Source organism: Xenopus laevis, chromosome 4L, assembly GCF_017654675.1.
Source record: "Xenopus laevis strain J_2021 chromosome 4L, Xenopus_laevis_v10.1, whole genome shotgun sequence".
NCBI lineage: Eukaryota > Metazoa > Chordata > Amphibia > Anura > Pipidae > Xenopus > Xenopus laevis.
In genome coordinates this window covers 126,225,568-126,247,566 of record NC_054377.1, presented here as the reverse complement: position 1 = coordinate 126,247,566, position 21,999 = coordinate 126,225,568, and the positions used below count along the sequence as shown (strand labels likewise).

At 43.6% G+C, this 21,999-nt stretch overlaps 1 protein-coding gene across 3 annotated transcripts in view; it reads right to left on the bottom strand.

Annotated features, from left to right (window-relative positions):
* Nucleotides 1-1,550: 1,550 nt before the first annotated feature.
* rad54l2.L (RAD54 like 2 L homeolog) overlaps nt 1,551-21,999 on the bottom strand; it is a 46,940-nt gene continuing 26,491 nt past the window's right edge. For all 3 annotated transcript variants that reach the window (XM_018258971.2, XM_018258970.2, XM_041590775.1), the window contains 12 exons: nt 15,607-15,784; nt 15,058-15,300; nt 10,730-10,848; nt 10,513-10,631; nt 9,780-9,879; nt 9,423-9,628; nt 9,158-9,333; nt 8,325-8,521; nt 8,008-8,204; nt 6,364-6,453; nt 4,025-4,117; nt 1,551-3,735 (listed from right to left, as the gene is read on the bottom strand). In XM_018258971.2, the coding sequence (XP_018114460.1) occupies nt 2,945-3,735; nt 4,025-4,117; nt 6,364-6,453; nt 8,008-8,204; nt 8,325-8,521; nt 9,158-9,333; nt 9,423-9,628; nt 9,780-9,879; nt 10,513-10,631; nt 10,730-10,848; nt 15,058-15,300; nt 15,607-15,784 (2,509 nt within the window). In that variant the 3' untranslated portion in view covers nt 1,551-2,944. The remainder of the gene's footprint in view (nt 3,736-4,024; nt 4,118-6,363; nt 6,454-8,007; nt 8,205-8,324; nt 8,522-9,157; nt 9,334-9,422; nt 9,629-9,779; nt 9,880-10,512; nt 10,632-10,729; nt 10,849-15,057; nt 15,301-15,606; nt 15,785-21,999) is intronic.

Below are 21,999 nucleotides of genomic sequence, written 5' to 3'. Positions count from 1 at the left end.
TCAATTTTGCAAGAGTACCCATCTAAACCCCAGCCTCTGTTATCCCCCTACAAATCTCATGTTTGTGAGGGCAGGACTCCACGATTCCGCGGCGATCCGACGCGCTGAGCAAAAACACAGGAGTCACGTCGGATGCGACGGAAAGAAGGTAAAGTATGGGTGGCAATACACGGGCAGATTAAAGCTGCCGATATCAGTCCTTTAGACCGATTCGGCAGCTTATCTGCCCATGTGTGGGGGCTCCAGACAGGTCCTCAAAAATCGTGCAGATATCGATCGGTAAAGTTTGATTTTTTTTTTATGCGACCCATCGGAGCCCATTAGTAGTATCGTAATCCGGTCGTTCTGCCCTAGGGCCGAACGATCGGATTCATCCGATATCGCCCAACTGTTAGTGGGCATATCGGGTTAAGATCCGCTCGTTTGTCGACCTTGCCAAACGAGTGGATCTTATAGTGTATGGCCACCTTAATGCTATTGCCGGATCGTGTCGCATTGCTGATGCGACACGACTGTCGGATGCAGACGCAGCGTCTGCATCAGACAGTCGTGTCGCATCAATGCTGCGACACAATCCGACAATAGAATTACTTTCCTTATTTCCGTCGCATCCAACGTGACACCTTCATTTTTGCGAAGCGCATCGGATCGCGACGGCATTGTCCATAGAGTTCTGCCCTAAGAGGAATGCAGCAAGAAGGTTAAATCTGTACTCAACCGTGGTTTTCCAGTAATTGTTAAACTGCTACTCCAGGAATCCCACCTGCTAGCAAAGTTACCCCACATGATGAGACCACTGGAACTTCCAGTTTTGAAACAGCAAAAGAGTCACAGGTTGGTTACAGCAGAACTATAAAAAAAACTGAATGGGTAATAAATGATAGACTCCCTGTCACCACCCAGAGGATAATACTTGAGCATCACGCTAGAGACCATTCACAAATTGGCATAGGGCATGTTTCCCTTAAAGGAGAAGGAAAGGTTAAAACTAAGTAAGCCTTATCAGAAAGGTCCATCTAAATTTACCAGTAAACCCCCAAAGTAATGTTGCTCTGAGTCCCCTGTCAAAAGAAACACTGCATTTCTTTCCTTCTATTGTGTACTCATGGGCTTCTGTATCAGACTTCCTGCCTTCAGCTTAAACCTCATTGCCCTGGGCAAGAGCATGCTCAGTTTGCTCCTTTCCCCCCACCCCTCCCTTCTCTACTGTAATCTGAGCCCAGAGCAGGGAGAGACTTAGGCAGGAAGTGATGTCACACCACATTAATACTGCAGCTCCTATTCTAAACAAACAGAGTTTCTAGAGCTTTTTACTCAGGTATGGTAAAACATTCTACAGAATAAATATAGCATTCTAGCTTGCACTATTGCAGCTAATCTATTGGCAATAAACTGCCTCCGTAGCTTTCCTTCTCCTTTAAAATAGTGAATATTGGAGCCTATATTCACTTACAACAGACATGCCTAAACCTTGGCTTTAACTGTAAAAACGAGTCAATTTGTAAATGAAAGCCAGTGTTTCCCAAGAAGAAAAAAAAAGTGTCCCATTACCCCCATCCACTAGAATAATGGTACATGGAATCTGGAGGGGTTGCATCTTGATTTAGTCAAAACCCGTGGCCCTTAAACTGTTCTTAAACTTAAGTCATTACATCCCCTGACATCCAAGGGCAGGATGTTGGAGATACCTGCTATACAAGCAGTTTGAGACCGGTCCCTTCCAAATTGATTATGTAGTTAATAAGGCAGCATTAAACAATTTAGTGTTCTTTCATTCTACCTTGAATGCTACGTGATGCTCATGAATGAACAATTATTTAACTATTTCCTGGAGAATGGGGAAAGTCGTGTCTTTGACATTGTTCTGTGTTTTAACCTAATGCCTTACAGGCAACATTACTTTTACAGTGGATGTTGAAGAATTTATATAAATCAGTCAGCATAACATAATCACAGTTAAACTGAACTTTGATAATTGATGCCAACAGGCTTCAAAACAAACAAACAAGGATACAACTTTCAAATATGCCATTTTCAACAGCCAAGAGAAAGAGTGTCTAGAAAGTACCCCTCAATGCCTTGATACATATTTGTAGTGGATATGATCCCATCCACTGCTGGAGGGCTGCAAGGACAGATTTTCAAGTCATTGGCAGGGAGGGGCACAAAAACATTGTCAGGAGTTTCCCAATTTGATTATTTTACTGATGTTGATGTGTAATGTGCTTATCAGTAAATGGTCTAATACCCCTGTCTGAGCACTTGGACATATGCTTCCCTACTGCATATTATTTTTAAAAGGGGACTTTAAAAGAAAAAAAACATAAATGAGACATAAGTTGCATCTACAATTGATCGGGACAATTAAAAATAACTCTATTAACAGAAAACTCCATGTCCATTAACCTTTTCACTGCTGAATGTGAAAAAGAAATAGTAATTCTTTTACCAACAACAAATAGCAGCATTAGGGGGTCAAAAAAATAAAAGAATGGCAATTCGATGATCCTTCTAAATATGGTCACCCATTAGATGAGAGCTTAATCCCTGGAAGCTATAGTGTAACCACAGTTTGTATAAAATTACACTAAGGCTATGCGCACTGGAAACTAAGGCTGCTGACAGCTGCACAGTGCTATGGGTACTTTAACTCAAAATAACTACCACAACCCTACGCTTTCCACAAGCTGGTAGACAGTTATAAGAAGTGGGACAATGATAGATCCTCTTCCTGCATTGGATCAGACAGACAAGACCAATCCTAAGTAACATTCAGATTGTTTGATAGGGAGTTCAGGACATGGCAGGAATGTTCATAAACTGCCACTTAAGTTGAGTAGGTAGAATTTCGAATGATCTGATGAGCACAGGGCACATCATTTGACTGTCCTTTACATGTGGAATGACATGTGGCTGATGGTTTCCTGCACCCAAGCTTACCTCTTCACTCCCCTGTCACCTCCACCACATCATCATCCCGTCCATCCTCCTCACTAGACCCTAGCTCTGTCTCCCCTGATGGGAGCAGCCGGGATGAAGTTCCAGGAGAGGCCTGATAGTTAGAGTGAGAGGAGAGGTAGCCAGGAAAATTTGAAGCAGAGTTGTTAGTGGGAAGTCCCCGACTGAGAATTTGGGAAGGATAAGGGGCAAACATTCGGGTCTGAGGGAGCAGAGGCTGTGAAAATGGAAGAGGGAAACCACGGGGCAGCAGATAATGTGGAGGGACAGAGGAAGTCCCCGAGGAGTGGCTCAGTAGAGTGTCCTGAACCAGCGGCAGTCCTGTCTGTGGGTCTGACAGCAAAGAGGGTAGTTGGAAGTGTGATGAGCCCCCACCTGGTCCCATAAACACAGGGTTTGCAGACCTGACTAGGTTATGGTTCATTGTGGAAGGTGGTGTTACCCCAAATCCACCTGGGTTAGGGTAACTCAGCTGTGAGTATGGATTCCTCTTACTGGGGGGCCAGTGACTGGATTGGTCTTGGGGCTCCTTCCGCTTTCTCGGTTGTATTTTGGGAGCTGGGTTAAGTCCTTGGTTATGAAGGTCCATGTTCTGAAGTTGGGGGGTTGCGTGTGAGCCACGGGCAGCTGCCGCCTCTGCATATTTCTGCAGCTCATTCAGGATTTCAGGACTGTCTGGTGAGAGGGGCCTGGGAGGATCCTCGGAATCTTGTTGTGTGGGACTGGAGGTTGAGTGCCTTCCGTTACTCAGATATGGAGCAGAGCTACCCTGTGCACCTATCAGAGGGAAAGTAAGAGTGTTATCAAAAGCACAAACTAGCAAATGGATCGTCGCCTAGGAAACCAATAATGAAGGTGTCAATACTTCATTGTTAACACAACAGTTTGCTGCAAAAACGCACCTGAGAACATGAACATTCTTGAAATGGTATGAGAGAAATAAGATTGGGGAAGACTTAGTGCAGCCTGTGCCATTCACTATTCAACATCATGCTCCCCAATGGGTTTTATAATTAAAAAATATATATATAGCACTTGTCTCAAAGATTCTACCATGATTCATTACCTGATGCTGCCAGTCTGCGCACTTCGCCACTCTTTTGCTTTCCACTTGCTCTGATGGCAAATATTCGCCCGTCACTGGTACGTATGTAGGTTCCTGAGGAGGGAGGGAGATTAACACTTTACTATTCAGATTATTAGTTCTATGGGCCAGGTACTCACTGTGCCTGACAAATTATATGTACACTAGACATTAAGGGGTCCGTTTACTAAAGTGCGGTAAATCTGACTTTAAGTTTCCGCATGTTATCGCCGAGAATATTTTTACGCCAGAATATTCGCAGCGACTAAGTTTACTAAACAGCGATGCGCTCAGAAGTCATTGCGATCACTTGCGGTAACTACGTTAAGGAACCAGCTTACGTTAGCGGTAATTTTAGCGAGTTGCGAATTTTCTGGCGAAAAATTAAGTTTTTGCGAATATTTATGCTATAGAATAGTCTTGTTTTATGGCGGTTATTATGGCAATTTTTACTGTGACATTTATGGCCAGAAATGCATCTTCAAAACTCATAAACTTTATTGAATGATGATTATACCATCCAACAACATCACCAGAGTAACACCAATCAAACACGTCTGCATCATATAAACCCTTCTGCCAATAGAATCATGGGAACAAGAAATGATACCAGTCAATCTCTTTGCTTCATAGAAATGCACAGTTTAATGTAGCCAATCACAATGAAACCAAAAAACCGTAGAGGCTGACGAATCCTTGGACTGTGATGCCCGCTGCCAATAATACGACTCTGAGCTGAAACTGCTGCTGTTGCAACAGATAGAAGCAGAAGCCAAAACATCCTGCCAGCAAAAGCTACAGATCTCTCTCCTGTCAGCAAAGAATGATGGGTAAAAAAAACCCAGTATTATGGGATATTTCCTGCCCCTTGAGAATTTTCTGGCGAAAAAAATACTTTTACGCCACTACATAGGTGGCGGTAAAAGTTTGCGAATATTCTGGCGTTAATTTTGTCTTTAGCACATTTCGCTGTTTAGTAAATGCGTTAATGTGTACGTAGCGTTATTTTCAGCGAATGCGATAACTGGCGAACAATTATTCTTGCGCAAGAATATTCGCAAATTTATATTTACCGCATGTTAGTAAACTGGCGATAACATATTTGGCGAAAATTCTGTCTATATATTGTGCGAATATTTTTAACGCACTTTAGTAAACGGACCCCTTGGCCCGTTAAATTAACGGGCGCTAGAACATATGTAGTCAAACATTTATAAAAACAGAATTGTTCTAGTCTAAAAAAAATTCACCAGAGACGGTCCGTGGGGCACATGCGCAGTAGCGCAATCCCACGGACACAGGGACTGGACGCAGAGACACTTCAACTTTATTATATAGGATTGCTGGTTATATTAGTAATGTTATGCAACAGGATAATGATACTAAGAAAACAAATACATTTGTTAGTTAGAAATGCAATGTGTTCTTTGTACAATGGAATCATTATAAGTTAGAACCAGCAAGCGAGCATTTATTTGTTTATATTATTTATTTGTATTGTTATAAAATGATCGTGCAATAGTTTTGATGCTTCCACCACACAATTTAAGAGCTCTAATATGCGAACAATGACTAAAGGCAATTGAGTTTAGTGAAGATTTTTACTACTTAAAATAAGGCTATGGCTGTTTTTATTTCAGTCCCACTGTTACACATATCCCTTTTATGTGCCCATTAAAAATAGAGAAATGACTTTTAAAACTCTTGCTGAAAATGCCAACTATAGGAAGTATTAGTCATTTTAATTGTGCCATTGGTAGTACAATGCTCATTCAGTAGGATGTAGCTGCTTTATCATATTAAAGGGGAACTACCTCAAAAATGAAAATGTAATATAAGCTTCAGCTATAATATAAAATGTCATATTCATGGACAGTTAGATCGAATATATCTTATAGGAGCTTCCTTTCCTAGCAGATGAATTAGAGCTCATTCAAATAACTGAATCCAGTACAAACAAAATCAAACAAAATAACTGCCTTTTGCACAAATGCTACATGTAGAAAGACATGATGTCTGGTGATTTTAATAGAGTGAGATCTAATACTTCTTCTAGGCAAAAGGAGCTCCCTATAAGTTATATTGGATCGAACGGTCAATGAGTCTGACACCCAACTGCTGCATGAAGAGAGAATGAAGAGAAACAGATGCTTAGAGAGGGATAGTGAAGATGAACTTGACTATTTCAGAAACTGTGCAGAATTTTTAATATAAAATTTTCATTTTCACGATAGTGCCTCTTTAAGTTTTAAAATACTCTGTGCACAAACTACTGTACAGAACACTATACACTTGACTGTCCTAACAAAAGCTCTGCTTACCTTTTGTACCACGGATAACATGGATACTCTCGCCTGCGCTGATTCGTGCTTGCACATCAGTGGAGGTTGTCATTCCTGGAATAACAATATCTAGATCGGGGGTGAAAAGTAGCAAACATGAAACAACATTATGCTGGATGAAAGTCATGCAGTGTCAAATTATCTATACTTCACTAGTTTGTTTTACATAATCAGGGGTGGCAGGGCATTATCCTAAATGAGAAAGTGGAGTGTGGGTTGCATTGCATTGCTCTCTCTGGAGCAAGAAAAGCAATGCAAAGCAGTTTGACTTGGATTTGGCCACCAGAGAGTGCTCTTTCTCCATAAAAATGTGTTCCCTGATCTACAGGCTTCAGCTCAATAGTTAAAGTATCAGGCCTTTGAGACTGGAAGAATCACCCTACCCTGCCAAACCATAATAGAGCAGCTAAGTAATAGGAAGTTATAGCAAATAATAATAATTGCTCTGTACATGGCTAAGTATAAGGTGAATTTGGATTAACTAGTGGATTCAATAGTTATTGCTTTTTATTCATCAGTAAGAGTCATTACAATGCTATATGTAATCTTTAAAGTAATGTATAGTACACCTGATTATTCTTGCCCCAGTTGTAAAACAGTCGGAGCTATTTCTTTAATATGATATTATCCAGTCTCCACTTAAATAATATTAAATGTAAGAGGCTCACGATACAAAATTAAAGGGGTAGTTCACTTTTACATTAACCTGTTTAAAAGCTGTAAAGAGCCAGAAGAGGAAGGCAAATTATTCAAAAACTATACTATAAAAAATAATGAAAACCAATTGCAAAGTTGCTTGGAACAGGTTATTCGATAACATAGTGAACGTTAACTTAAAGGGATTCTGTCATGATTTTTATGATGTTTATTTCTAAATTACATGGTTTACACTGCAAGTAATTCACAGTACAATATAAAACTAAATTCCTGAATCAGCAAGTGTTTTTTTTTAGTTGTACTATTGGTGTTTAGGCAGCCATCTTATGTAATTTTGCCTGGTCATGTGCTTTCAGAAAGAGCCAGCACTTTAGGATGGAACTGCTTTCTGGCAGGCTGTTATTTCTCCTACTCCTGTAACTGAATGTGTCATAGTGGGACATGGATTTTACTGTTCTTATATCTACCAGGCAGCTGTTATCTATGTGTTGGGGAGCTGCTATCTGGTTACCTTCCCATTGTTCTGTTGTTAGGCTGCTGGGGGGGGGTGATATCACTCCAACTTGCAGTACAGCAGTAAAGGGTGACTGAAGTTATCACAGCACAGCACATGAAGCTGGGAAACTGACAATATGTCTAGCCCCATGTCAGATTTCAAAATGAAATATAAAAAAATCTGTTTGCTCTTTTGAGAAACGGATTTCAGTTCAGAATTCTGCTGGAGCAGCACTATTAACTGATGTGTTTTGGAAAAAAAAAACATTTTTTTCCCATGACAGTATCCCTTTAAAAGTACAACACCCCTTTAACAATATTTGGAGTTCCTGGTGAGAATTAGCATTGATAAGCGTACACCTAACAGTGTTATTTATTGTACACTATAAAGGATAAACTAAATTAAAGAAAGAAGCCTCTGCATAGGCTAAACGATGATCTCTTCCATGACTAAAAAAATAAAAAACCCACCTGTGGTGGTCACAACTTTTTGCACAAGCACGCCTGCTCTCTGAAGATAGTTGACTGGGAAGTTAAATGGGTGAACAGAAGCAGATGCAGATCCTGGATGATTCCCAGATACGTGTCTAGGTAACATAGGAATAGGTGTGGACTGCAGTGGCCGTACACTGGCCACAGGCCTGTCATCTCCCTTCATGAGTGGGCGCCTACAACAGAGCCAATATGTTAATAATCAGCAATACAAACATCAAGTTTATTTCAAATAAACTTATTTCTTCCAGTTTGCCAAAGCTATCCTTCTTGCACCAGCACATGTGTGTACTAACCAGTGCCTCTGACTAAAAGCAGGGATGTTACTCAGACTGTGGTCTGGAGCAGGGTAGTACTGTGAGTAGGAAGGTCGTGTATATGGTACTGATGCTCTCTTCTCTTCCTCATAACCACGCTTTGCAGCCTTTTTCTCAGCTAGTGTCAGTTTCTGCTCCTTGCGATCCAATAGCAGGGATTCATGTTGAAAAGGCTCCTGGAAAATAAGTATGATGATAAAAATAAATATGATAATGGTGGCAAGAGCCTGTTGAGAAGTCACAAATGTATACTCTACATGGAATCATTTACAGATTGAACCAAATACAGTATACAAATCCATAGACTATTGTAACTCATACTACTGTTTATACAAATCAGCTGCATCTGCACATGTTTCCAAATCTCTCCTGAACTTTTCTCCACCATTTGCCACATACAATCGATTGAGTCATTTCTACAATAGTATTCAGGCACGTTGGTCCTTGCAGTTGTATGCCATTGCACCATTTAAATATTTGGAACACAATAAAACCAACACATTTGTCCCTTCTTTATTTACTTGAAAACTGTATTTGGGCACTGGCATTTAACCAGTGTTGTTAAGGAACATTATTGTACTTTGTAAACAATGTCATAAACCTATGTTGTGACCTAACTTTAACTGTAACATTACACAATAAACATTGTGTGTGTCCCAATGGATACTACACAGCAGAGTGGGATACAGCTAAATATAGTGCTTTATAAACTATAGCACATCATGAGAAATCCCACAGCAATCAACACTTTGCTACCGTAGCTTGGTTGTATTATAAATCTGTTTAAGTGAAATTAAGTCACTGCAGCTCACCTTGGTGATTAGATGAGGGTACTGGAGACAGGCTTTCTGTAGGACAGTTTCATGGAGCCTAGAGGAATCTAGGAGCTGTCGTGAGGCATCTGGCTCCTCTTCCACAAAATGCAGCAGATTCTCTACCTCCCGGCGTGTAAAATTCATTTCAGGATTCAGATCATCAACAACACGGTCTGAGGGGATGATATATTTTCAGTTTTCCTAACAACACAGTCAATTGCCATAGGGTAAACTAAATTTCACCATCCCTTGTATTCAATACCTGACATTCCTTGCTTGGTAATCTGTCGATCATAAATTTTTTTCTCCAGAGTAAAGTCAGATACCAGTCGGTAGATATGACACGGTTTCCTTTGCCCATATCTGTATACTCGGCAAACAGCTTGAGCGTCATGACAAGGGTTCCATGAGGCATCAAACACCACTACACGATTAGCACCAATCAGATTTACCCCAAGGCACCCAGCACTGAGAGAGAGAGAAGGGTTTATTAGACAAGGGGAAATGTTATTTGTATTTATTTATTTTGCTCATTGCCAAGATTTTATGTCACTTATAGTTTAATCTTTATTTAATGAATTTTTAAGGCAAACAATTACTTTAATGAACCTTAACTTACCGTGTGGAGAGTAAGAACAGCCACACCTTTTCATTACTAGGGTCATTAAACTGATTTATTAATCTTTCTCTTTCTGAGGCGGAAGTGCTGCCATCCAGTCCTGGAGAATATAGAGAGGAGATTTGAGCAGAAACAACCACAGTAAAATGCTCATGAATATAGTACTTCTATATGCATACCCATAGGCACTATGCACAGAGAGAACTATAAGAAGCCTGAAACAGAGATGCACAATAATTGCAAGCCAAAACCAAGTCTAGTTTTGAACTATGAACAAAGTCATCCATTGTAAAGTCTTAAAGGAACAGTAGCACCAACAAATTAAAGTGTTTTAAAGTAATAAATTTGTAATGTACTGTTGTGCTGTACTGGTGCAACTGGTGTATTTGATTCAGAAGCATTATTATAGTTTATATAAACAAGCTGCTGCGTAGCCATGGGGGCAGCCATTCAAAGCTGAAAAGGGAGAAAAGGCACAGGATAAAATTCTGTAATATAGAATGGAATTCTTCAGAACATATCTGTTATCTACCGTGTATCCTGTGCTTGAATGGCTGACCCCATGGCTGTAAAGCAGTTTGTATAAACTATAGTAGTGTTTCTGAAGCAAACACACCAGTTTTTCCAGTGCAGAGCAACACTACATTTTATTGTCATTCCTTTAAGATACTTTAATTTTTTGGTGTTACCTTTCCTTTAAGAATACAAATCTACCACCTTTGTATATACTTACTGTAATAGTTGACATTACGAATCCATGTGTGACCTTCCTGGCCATCAGACCCAGCTGGGATTGGCATTTTTCGATTGGCTAAAAATTCTTCAATGATGGACAAGGTGGACAGGCTCTGACTGTAAAAGCAAAGAGTCATTACATTGTGAACAAAATTTGTAATGCCTGGCTTCATGCGCAAACACCACTATGAGATCAACTTCAGGATAACACATACCTGAACACCAGAATCTTGTCACCCAATTTCATGCTTTCCTCAATCAGGTGAAACAAGAGCACCATCTTGGGCGAGTTCTGCAGCTGGCCTGGTATGTAATCACAAAGAATCTCCTTGGCCTATGGTAAATAAAAGTAATAATGCCAATAAGTAGGTATAAGGAATGATAAAAGTAATATGCACCATAACATATGTGATCATCAATACAAACAAAAGTAAGGCTAGAGCAGTATGTGCTACTCATGGGCATAGTCGGTGAAGTGGCCTCTTCTTAAATCAGAAAACGTTTTGAAAATGAGAAGAAAAAGTAAAAACCATTGAATATGCATGGATCAAATCTGAAGACCCGTCAGCTTTTTAAAAACAGTAATGGCAGAAGAAGCACTTTGCAAAGTGTGAATAAAAAACACTCTTGAGCACAAGATGCACCAGTACCTCTATCATTTCCTTCTGCTCAAGATAGGCATTAATAAAGGACTCTCTCGTGCTCTGGACTCAAAGGGGCAGATTTATCAAGGGCCAATTTTTTGTTATGGTCAAAACTGTCAAATTCAACTATGGAGTTATTCAAAGGCATGCTAATAGAGCCCGTATTCAGGTTGGGGATAACAGTAGTTAGTTTTTTTTTTTAAATGCCCCCCACCAGCGCTACGCTACCCGCATCGGGAGGGAGCTCCCGGTGTGAGCAGCCATGTCCAGTCACTCGCATGTGCATAACGCGCATGTGCATAACGCGCATACGCATATTGAGCAATTTTTCATTATGTGCATGCGTGTGACTGGTGGGGATAGCGTAGCGCTGGCGGGGGGCATTTTTAAAAAAAACTACTGTTATCCCCAACCTGAATGCGGGCTCACTCTATTAGCCAGCACCTTACCCAACAGGTGCCCTTTAACAAATGTAAAAAATCTGTAACCTGATTGCACTGATCATCCCTTCATTATCATATGACTATAAGCAACACATTTAAAGGGGAACTCCATAAAAACATAACTTAAGCTTTTTGAAAATTAAACACAATTTAAAGCAACTTTGCAATATACATCAGTTAAAAAATATGCAGACTTTTTTTTTTTTTTAAAGGTTTTTATTTAAGTTTTCAAGGGAGGGGGACAAAAGAAAAAAGGGGAGAAAAAACAAGTAATAACACATAACATATGGCTCATATCCAAAATGCATAGTATTCAGAGATTCCTTAATTGTATTTGCAAGAGTAGAATAAATACAACATAAATACAAAACCAAACGGTCGCATCACTTCCCAAAGGAATAACCACTCGACTGAATCGAATGCCTTGGTGGTATCCAACAATACCATAACTCTGGAGCCGCCATTTGCATGCTTGGTTTAAAGATGGGTAAATACTCTCCTAAGGTTAGTGGTAGTAGATTTGGCCAGCATAAAACCAGTTTGATCAGCATGGATAATAGAGGTACTACCTTAGCCAGTTTTGTGGCCAATATTTTGGCAAATATCCTAACGTCTGTGTTGATAAGTGAAATGGGCCGATATGAAACACAGAATTCTGGGTCTTTCCCCTCTTTGGCAATCAACACTATAACCGCCTCGTAGAAGGACGAGGGGAGGGAGCCTCGTTCAATGGCATGAGTAAACGTCTTGTGTAAGTGTTGAACTACGAGGTTACCCTGCAGGTTATACCAGGCCACCGGGAACCCATCCATGCCAGGGGTCTAGCTTGTTGGTAGGGCAGATAACGCCTCACCACCTCATTGACTGTTATGGGCTGGTCTAGAAAATCTGCCTCTTCCTTTGAGAGGCGGGGGAAGGGGATAGCCTCCAGTTAGCTGGTTATGTGTATATTTTGCCTTCATACCATATAGGTCTGCGTAAAATGCACTAAAGGCATTGAGGATTCCTTCCGGAGTGTCAGTCAGCTCCCCTTTAGCATCCCTAACTCTCACTATCAAAGTTTGGGTGTTTCTGGTTGAGGCCAGTCTTGCCAGCCTTGCTAGGAGTTTTCCAGCTTTATCCCCTTGATCAAATATTTTTTGGTCTGTGTATAGGAGTTTCATCTAGTCAACACAGTTTGGGCAAGTTCAAGTGACCTTTGTGCCTGACAAATTCAGGTGCGTGTCCACACTGGGAGATTGAATATGAGTCACCTCTGCCTCCCTAAATTTTGTATCTGCCTCCACTACCTCAGCTTTGGCATTAAAAAAAATACGCAGACTTTTCATGATTTTTAATGGTTTGGAATAGTTCCCTAAGTCTAGCCCCCTGCTCTCCTTCTGATCTGATGACTACTTTGCTGAGTTGGCTGACTACTGTTACTTTTTATCAACAGCCAGCTGTCCTAATCCTGCATCCTCCAAACCCCACAATTCCCTGCACACGTGCAGGGCCGCCACCAGAGGGGCACAAGGGGTACTCCTGTACCAGGCCCGGGCCTAAAGGGGGGTCCGGCTGTGCCGCACTTTTGGAAATAGCCGGGCCCCCCTTGACAGTGCCGAAACCGTGCTGCCTCTTCCGAAGTCCTGAACCTCTTAAGTCTCGAAAAGCCAAAGTCCAGAACTGCTGATGTCCTGAAGCCGTGAAAAGACCCGAAGTCACGAAAAGAGCTGAAGTTGAAGTCCTGAAGCCACGCGTTCAGTTCTACTTAACACCAATGTGTGGTTTTTTGTTTTTGTTTTTTAAACCCCTAGCCACCAATGTATTATTTTAATACTCTTTAGACCCCTACCACCAATTTATTTTCGAAAATATTCTCTTGGGCTCCAATGTTTTTAAGTTGTAAGGGGGCATTTAAAAAAAAAAAAAAAAAAAAAACTTTTATAGGGGGTTCTGGCGCCAATGTTTTTTTAACTTATAGGAGGGCCCAGACCATCAATGGCTTTTTATAACTTGTGTGGAGGGGGATTTACCATTTTTTGCGCGGATATCTGTGTGGTCTTTTAACTGTGGTGTGTGCGGGATCTGGGGCGGGGCTTGGGGTGGGCCCCTGAAAATTTTGTTGTATGGGGGCCCCATGATTCCGGAGAAGTTGTTACAATTTGTAACATCAGTGTTTAGTCCCTCCTTCCCTGCCAGGATTTTAAATGATGCAGAAAGAGAAGAAGAGCATGTAAAGGCAAAAAATAAAATCCCATTTTCACTTTCTTTAATGAAAAAAACAAAAAACAAAACCTATCTCCAATATACTTTAATTAAAAAATGTGTACCGTTTTTATAAGAAACCTGACTGTATGCAGTAAAATTCTCCCTTCATTTACTGCTGTGGATAGGAATTGTCAGTCCCTAACTGCTGAGCAGGGAAACAATCATACTTATGAACAGCAGGGGGAGCCCCCGCCTTACTTTACAGCCATGCAGAACACAAGCAGCTTTGTTTATGACGATCCCTAAGCAGCCCAGACCACACTGAGCATGTGCACAGTCTTAGTCTTGCAAAGATGTTTAACAAAGTTACAAGATGGTGACCCCCTGTAGCCAACTTTAAAAGCATAAATCATTTGTTTGATTAGGCTTGTGGTGCAGTAAGTTCATGTTTATATTTAGTATACAAAATACAGCATTTCTCGCCTTATTCTATTTTAGACTTTACATGCCCTTTAACCAGCCGGATTTCAGCCTAGAAAATGGCATATATTCATACTTTTTGAAGAAACCAATAATAGTGAGGTTATGTGGGCCTCTTTATCAAATTTTGGTTTGGAAGCCATATGTACACATACACACACAAATCTTGTTTTTTCGCACACATTTTTATATTCCACCTCTTTCTTATATCACACCCACCACTCAATGCTTTAACCAGATACACAAATAAAATATTATACTAGTTTTGGACTTTAATTAATGGCATATTATACTGTACATTCTCCACAATGTACTACTTTTCAAACCTGACAAATTAGCTGGAATTTCAGGTAAAGCCAGAATCAGTAGAAAACTGACAAAGACCCCATTTATATGGACAGAGTAACTGTCAGTTCAAAAAGCCCATTGGATGATTAAGAGGCATTCTATTATGGAAAGCCTAATGCAAAGATTTAGAGCTGGACAATTTTTATTATACATGCAACTAAAACCACTATTTTTAAAATGTATTTACTTGCACAGTAAGTAGTAATAATAACATGGCCGAAGGAATATATATAGATTGATCGATTTAGTCATGTTACTTGAACGTCCTTTAAACTTTTACTGTACTTTAATTCTTCCATATCACCCTTATCAAGTTTGTGTTCATGTACAATATAAATTCATTCTTACAGAATTCACACTTTTTTTATTTTCAGGAGACGAGAGTATAATATTTGAATATGAAATAATATAATACAGATAACAGTCTGTAACTGAACTTACCCATTCATATGTGACAACCTGATTGGCTTTTTCTTGGGAGGGGTTCAGAGCAATACCCTGCAGTTGCTTTGTGTGTGCTGTCTCTCCCATGAGGGCTCCCAAGCTGTTTGGTTCTACCTTGGTCTTGCCACTTTGTCCATGGCAACGATTATTTGTGCCCAAGTCCTCTACATCTAAGTCTTGTTCATTTGCCAAATTTTCCTTCTGCAATGCCTCATACAGTACATCAGGATGATTCCAAATCTGCAGTCAGATAAGAGAGAATAAAGAAAAGCATCACAAGAAAATGAAGAAATAAGTATAAAGTAATGAGTAAAATGTAGCCCCTAGCTAGATACTAACGGCAAGACTGGTGCCTTTTTATTGGTGTGGGAAATGTATACATACAAAGCAAGGACATGCAAGTTAGCAAAGATCACAGTGACAAGGAGAAATGGAGTGGAGGCTTACAATTAGGGTTTGAGGCTGACAAACTCACACCCATCTATCACTTATGTAGACACAGATACTACAAGAGGTAAAGGATGGAGAAATTTCAAAACAACTCACCTTACAACAGACACAGAATGCTTTGAGTGGGTTCAGGCCTAGCCAGCCACTATTTCCTGCATCTCGAAATCGGTTCATAAACTCAGTGTACAGATCCCGCTGAATTTTAGACAGACGCACTAAGATAACATGTTCCTCTTTGAATGGAAGCTGAGCTTTTAACACTGTATGTCCACGCCTTTTCACAGAATAGGGCAGAGAGAATAGGAGAGAAGTCATGAATAAGGAAAACCATGGAAAATAATTTACCAAACACACTGTAGTAACCTTGATACCTGTGTATTCTGCATCTGTGTATTCAAATACTCCCTATGGATCGTGTCCTACTGCATGCCTACAGTGCAAAGCCTCTCTTTTTCCTGAATATAGCTTAGGTTGTACAAGCAATATATGGAAATCCTTGTATTTTGTAGGAAGAGATACATCTCAATATTTCTACAATAAATGCACACTCCTCTAGTGGACTGCAAAGAGTTGTGTGACAAAAAAGGAGATTTTGTGTACTCACCGTTAAATCTTTTTCTCTTCAGTCACTTGGGGGACACAGGGACAATGGGTATAGCTAGTACCATTAGGAGGCAGGACACAACTACAAAAAAGACAACTGGCTCCTCCCCCACTGGCTATACCCCCAGCAGGCTGGAGAAGAGCTCAGTTTGTACCAAAGTCAACAGGATATGACATAACGCAATAAAAACTTTTCAAAAAAGCCAAAAACTGCTAACAAGAAAAAACGGTTAACTTGTCTGACGGAAGTGAAAAACCTCAACCCAGGGAGGGAAGCCCTGTGTCCCCCAAGTGACTGAAGAGAAAAAGATTTAACGGTGAGTACACAAAATCTCCTTTTCTCAAAGTCAGCTTGGGGGACACAGGGACAATGGGGACGTACCAAAGCTGTCCCCTAACAACCGGGTGGGAAAAAAGAGGTTTAATTGGTGTCAGCCACCGCGGCCTGAAGCACTTTTCTGCCAAAGCGAGTGTCAGATGCCGCAAAGGTGTCAAAATGATAGAATTTTGCAAACGAATGGACAGAGGTCCAAGTCGCTGCTTTGCATAGCTGGTCAACTGATGCCTGGTTTCTGAAGGCCCAAGACGTACTCACACCCCTGGTCGAATGGGCTGTGACCCTGGACGGAGGTGAGCGACCCCGGGCCTTGTATGCGGCTTGTATAGCTTGTTTGATCCAACGAGAAATGGATTGTTTGGTAGCCGATGCGCCTCGATGGGAGCCTGAGGGAAGTACCAGCAGGGAATCGGACTTGCGGAAGTCTTGAACTCTGAAGAGGTAAAACTTTAAGGCCCGCACTGGGTCCAGAGTGTGCAGTGCCCGTTCCTTCTGATTCGCTGGAGACGGGCAGAAGGAAGGAACCACGATCTCTTGGTTTATATGAAAATCCGAGACCACTTTAGGTAGGAAGGATGGTATGGTACGAAGGACCGCTCTGTCTTGATGGAAGACGAGGTAAGGCGACTTGTAGGAGAGAGCGCCGAGCTCAGAAACCCGTCTTGCTGTAGCAATAGCCAGGAGGAAAACTGTTTTCCAGGTCAGGAACTGAATGGGCACCGATCCCAGGGGTTCAAAGGGAGGAAGTTGAAGTGCCCGGAGCACTAACGTGAGGTCCCAGGTAGGTGCAGGAGACCTGACAGGCGGAGTCACATGAGCCACTCCTTGCATGAAGGTTTTAACGTCAGGAAGCAGGGCAAGTCTTTTCTGGAAAAGCACTGAGAGAGCTGAGATTTGAGATTTGAGGGAACCCAAAGACAGTCCCATTGATAGGCCTTCCTGCAGGAACTCCAGTAAGGTAGGTAGAGAAAATAGCCGGAAGCTAACCTTGCGAGTGAAACACCATTGGCGGTAGGTGGACCAGACCCTGTGATATGCCCTGGCTGAAACCGGTTTCCGAGCCGCACACATGGTGCGTGCCACGGCTCGAGAAAAACCCTTTTGAGTCAGAATCTTGGTCTCAAGAGCCACGCCGTCAAATTGAGGTAGGTCGGGTTTGGATGTAAAATCGGACCCTGAGTGAGAAGGTCTGGAAGAGGAGGCAGAGGCCACGGTTCTGCGACGGAGAGGTTGAGAAGGTCCGTGAACCAAGCTCGTCGAGGCCACCTCGGTGCTATGAGGATGAGGGTGGACCGTTCCCGCTGGAGCTTTCTGATCGTCCTGGGGATTAGTGGAGTGGGCGGAAAGGCATACGCCAGCTGAAAGGGCCAGTCGGCTGTCAGAGCGTCCACGTTTAGGGCTAGTGGGTCTCTGTAACGAGCTAGGAAGTGTGGTACCTTTCTGTTGTGCCTGGTCGCCATGAGGTCCACCTCTGGAATGCCCCATCTTGAAGTTATCTCTTGAAATACTTCGTCCTTTAGTGTCCACTCGCCTGGATCCAGGGATTGCCTGCTTAGGAAGTCGGCTTCCCAGTTCAGTAGTCCCGGTATGAAGATGGCGGACAGCTGTACGCTGTGAGCCTCGGCCCACTGGAATATGATTTTTATCTCGCTTAGAGCCGCCCTGCTCCTTGTGCCGCCCTGGTGGTTGATGTAGGCCACCGCCGTGGAGTTGTCCGACTGTATTTTCACCGCCTGCCCCGTGAGGGCCTGCTGCCAATGGATGAGGCCTAGGCGAATTGCGCGGATCTCGAGCAGATTGATCTGCAACTTCTTTTCGGTGAGGTTCCACTGCCCTTGGGCCGACCTGCCTTCGAGCACCGCTCCCCAGCCGAAGAGGCTTGCGTCGGTCGTGAGAATGCGCCAACTGGGGTCCCCGAGGCGCTTTCCCTTTGAGAGGTGAGTGGAGTTGAGCCACCACAGAAGGGACGTCCGAGTTTGAGGAGAGAGGATTATCTCTTGTAGTAAGGACTTCCGTCTCCAGGTGCTGAGAATGTTCCACTGGAGCTCCCGGAGATGAAATTGGGCGAAGGGGACCGCTTCTATTGTGGAAACCATGACACCCAGCACCTTCATGCAGAACCTGACAGGATGCTGAGGCTTCTGCAGCAGTGACCGAACCAATGCTTGGAGATGAACAATCTTCTCCTGAGGGAGGGAGATCCTCTGAGTCAGAGTGTTGAAGTTCATGCCCAGAAAGTTCATGGATTGACTGGGGATTAGGGAGGATTTGTGAAGGTTGAGAACCCAACCTAATTCCCGAAGCTTCTCCATGGAGACCTGGAGTGACCGCTGGGCCTCCTGTGGGGAAGGCGCTTTGATCAAAAGGTCGTCCAGGTACGGGGTGATCGAGACCCCCTCGTTGCGGATCAGTGCAGTGGCAGCCGCCATGATCTTCGTGAAGACCCGGGGAGCTGACGTGAGTCCGAATGGTAAACTTGTGAATTGGTAGTGGAAGTTTTGGAAGGCAAAGCGCAAGAATCTCTGATGAGGAGGGAAAATGGGAACATGAAGGTAAGCGTCCTTTATGTCGAGAGACATGAGGAATTGCCCTGGAGACATCGCTGCAATGACAGACCGGAGGGATTCCATTTTGAATTTCCTTGGACGAATGAGCTTGTTCAGTTCTTTTAAGTCTAGGATCGGCCGGACTGAGCCGTCCTTTTTGGGGACTATGAACAGGTTTGAATAGTAGCCCCTGAAGTGTTCGTCCAGGGGGACGGGAGTAACCACTCCTGCTAGGAGAAGGTTGGAGATGGCCCTCTGAAAAGCTGCACGCTTGCCTGGTTCTTGAGGAAGTCTTGACATGAAGAATCGGTGAGGTGGGATAGATGAAAACTCTAGATGGTAGCCTCGAGTAACCACCTCGTGAATCCAGGTGTCCTGAACAAGAGATACCCACGTGTTTGCAAAGTGGGACAATCTCCCCCTATAAAGTTCGGGACGGGGAGTACGGCGTCATGCCGAAGTAGTCTTGTCGGTGGGCTTGGAGGAGTGCTTTCGGTTCTGCCAGGGAGTTCGATGTTTGTTGGCGAAACGCCCCTTGTTTGCAAAGGACTGTCTTGGAGGAGAGGATCTCGCGCTCTTGGTCTGAGAGCCACGAAAAAACCTGTTCTTCCGAAAGGAGGGACGTGCCTTGGGTTGGGGGAGAAGAGTGCTTTTGCCCCCGGTAGCTTGACTAATGATCTTGTCAAGATCAGGTCCGAAGAGGAGCTTCCCTTTGAACGGGATGGAGGTCAGGGACTTCTTAGAGGATAGGTCCGCTGACCATAGTTTCATCCATAAGGATCTGCGGGCTGCCACCGAGAGAGCGGAGGCTCTGCTGATAGCTTGAGTGGCGTCAAGCGAGGCTTCACACATGTAGTCATTGGCTTCTTTGATTTGAGATGCCAGCTGTGAGAGTTCGTGACGTGGTGCTCCGTCTGAAATGGCGGTGATAAGAGTGTCAGACCAGGATTGAACAGCTCGGCTAACCCATGCCGTCGCTAGGACCGGCCTCAGCGAGGATCCGGAAGCTGCGAATGATGAGCGTAGTAAACTCTCTAACTTTTTGTCCATAGAGTCCTTGAAGGAGGACGCGTCAGGGACTGGTAAGGCCGTGTTCTTAGAGAGGCGGGATACTGGGGCGTCCACGGATGGAGGAGCAGCCCATTTTTCAGTAAGTTCAGGTGGAAAAGGATACAACTTCAGGAAACGACGGTTTGTTTGAAAACGTCTCTCGGGTGTGTCCCACTCTTGTTGAATAATTTGTTCAAGCTGGTTGTGGGAAGGAAACATCGGTGAAGTCTTGTTGCGTCGCTTGAAGAGAGACTTGGAAGACTCCGCACGGACCTCCGGTTCCTGGAGGTGGAGGGTTTCTAGTACCGAGGAGATAAGGGAGTCCACGGTGTCAGAAGAGATTTTAGGATCATCGTGGTCCGAATCAGAAAAACATTCCCCGTCTGAATGATCCTGTTCATCCCCAGAATCAGGAGGTGAAAAAATCCTCGGTGGAGAATCGCTATCGTCTTCTGACGGGGAGGGGGCCCTGCGTTTGAAAGGTCTAGGTTTATGACTGTCAAGGCGAGAAAGCAATTTGTCTAGAGACTGTGCTAGCTTTGGAATGCCTGTGGCCAATTGGGCCGCCCACTCAGGTGCTGCCTGTACTCGGCGTGGGGAGGCATCAGGACTGGATGCTAAGGGATCCCCCTGGGCAGCCTGATTCACCAGAGGTGGAGAAGGTGGTGAGGGTTCAGAAACCTGCTGTGGAGAGCACTGGTTGCATAGGGCTGATTTGTGCCCTGTGGGCAAATGTTTGCGGCATTTGGCACAAGACAGAAAAGTGACCAGGGCTGTGGTTGCCCCCCTAGAGAAGAGGTTGGCACTGGGTCCATCAGACATATTGGAAAAATATATGGAATACCTGGGAGAATAACCCAGTAGAATATAGCCTGACACTTAGCTGAGCAGTAGGAGAGAATCGAGTTGTCAATTCTGCAGTGGTGCCTTGTGTCTCTGCTGCCAGAGAATGGTAGTCTGGGAGCAGCGTCTGTGCGTGGCTAGTCCCGTGTGCGCGATCCAAAATGGCGGCCGCGAGTGTGAAGGGCGCGCTCAAGATCACGCGAGAGGCCGGGGACCGCGGGAATATACTTCCGCAATACCAAAATGGCGTCCGGAAACTGCGCCTACGGAGCGCATCCAACCGCGTCTGAGCGGCAGAGAGAGAGAGAGCTCTCTGCGGCTGGCGAGTCCCCTGTGTGAAGGAGCCGCGACTGGAACCGCGTGTGTAGGAGGCCCCTGCGCTGATATCAGGGAATGACTCCCTGCTCGCTGTGGCTGCCCCCAGAGATTTAGGGGAAACACAGCGTGGGAAAAAAAACCCTCCCCTTACCTCTCCAATGAGTTTGTTAGGGGGTGAAGGGAATCCAATCTGCCCTCCATAGTTAGGGGAGGGAGAAGGGAAGGGGGAGAGGGAGCCCACTGGGACTTACCTGTCCTGTAGACCGCTCTCCCAGTTCTGTCTGCCGGCCAGCCTGGTCTCCTCCTGTAAAGGGAGGAGAGGAATTGGCTGAGTGGTCTGTGTAAAACACCTGTGACCCCAGAGACAGATCCCACGTTGGAAGGTGCCAATGAGGTACTTTACACAGTGTAAAGGTTCAAGCAACCCCCTGGTGTCAGCAAGGCTGACTAAAAGACAATAAGTATAAAATAAAAAATTCTTCTGTCCTAACCTCCTGAGGACACAACTAAAACTGAGCTCTTCTCCAGCCTGCTGGGGGTATAGCCAGTGGGGGAGGAGCCAGTTGTCTTTTTTGTAGTTGTGTCCTGCCTCCTAATGGTACTAGCTATACCCATTGTCCCTGTGTCCCCCAAGCTGACTTTGAGAAAATGCCAGCGTCTGATCTTCCTTAAAATGGCATGTACATAGATTGCCTGTGGTTATTCATATGCATACCCCTTACTTGTCCATCATACAAGATACACAAGGTGTAGGTGCTAGTACTGATGGGCATATTTATTATTCTGTGTAAA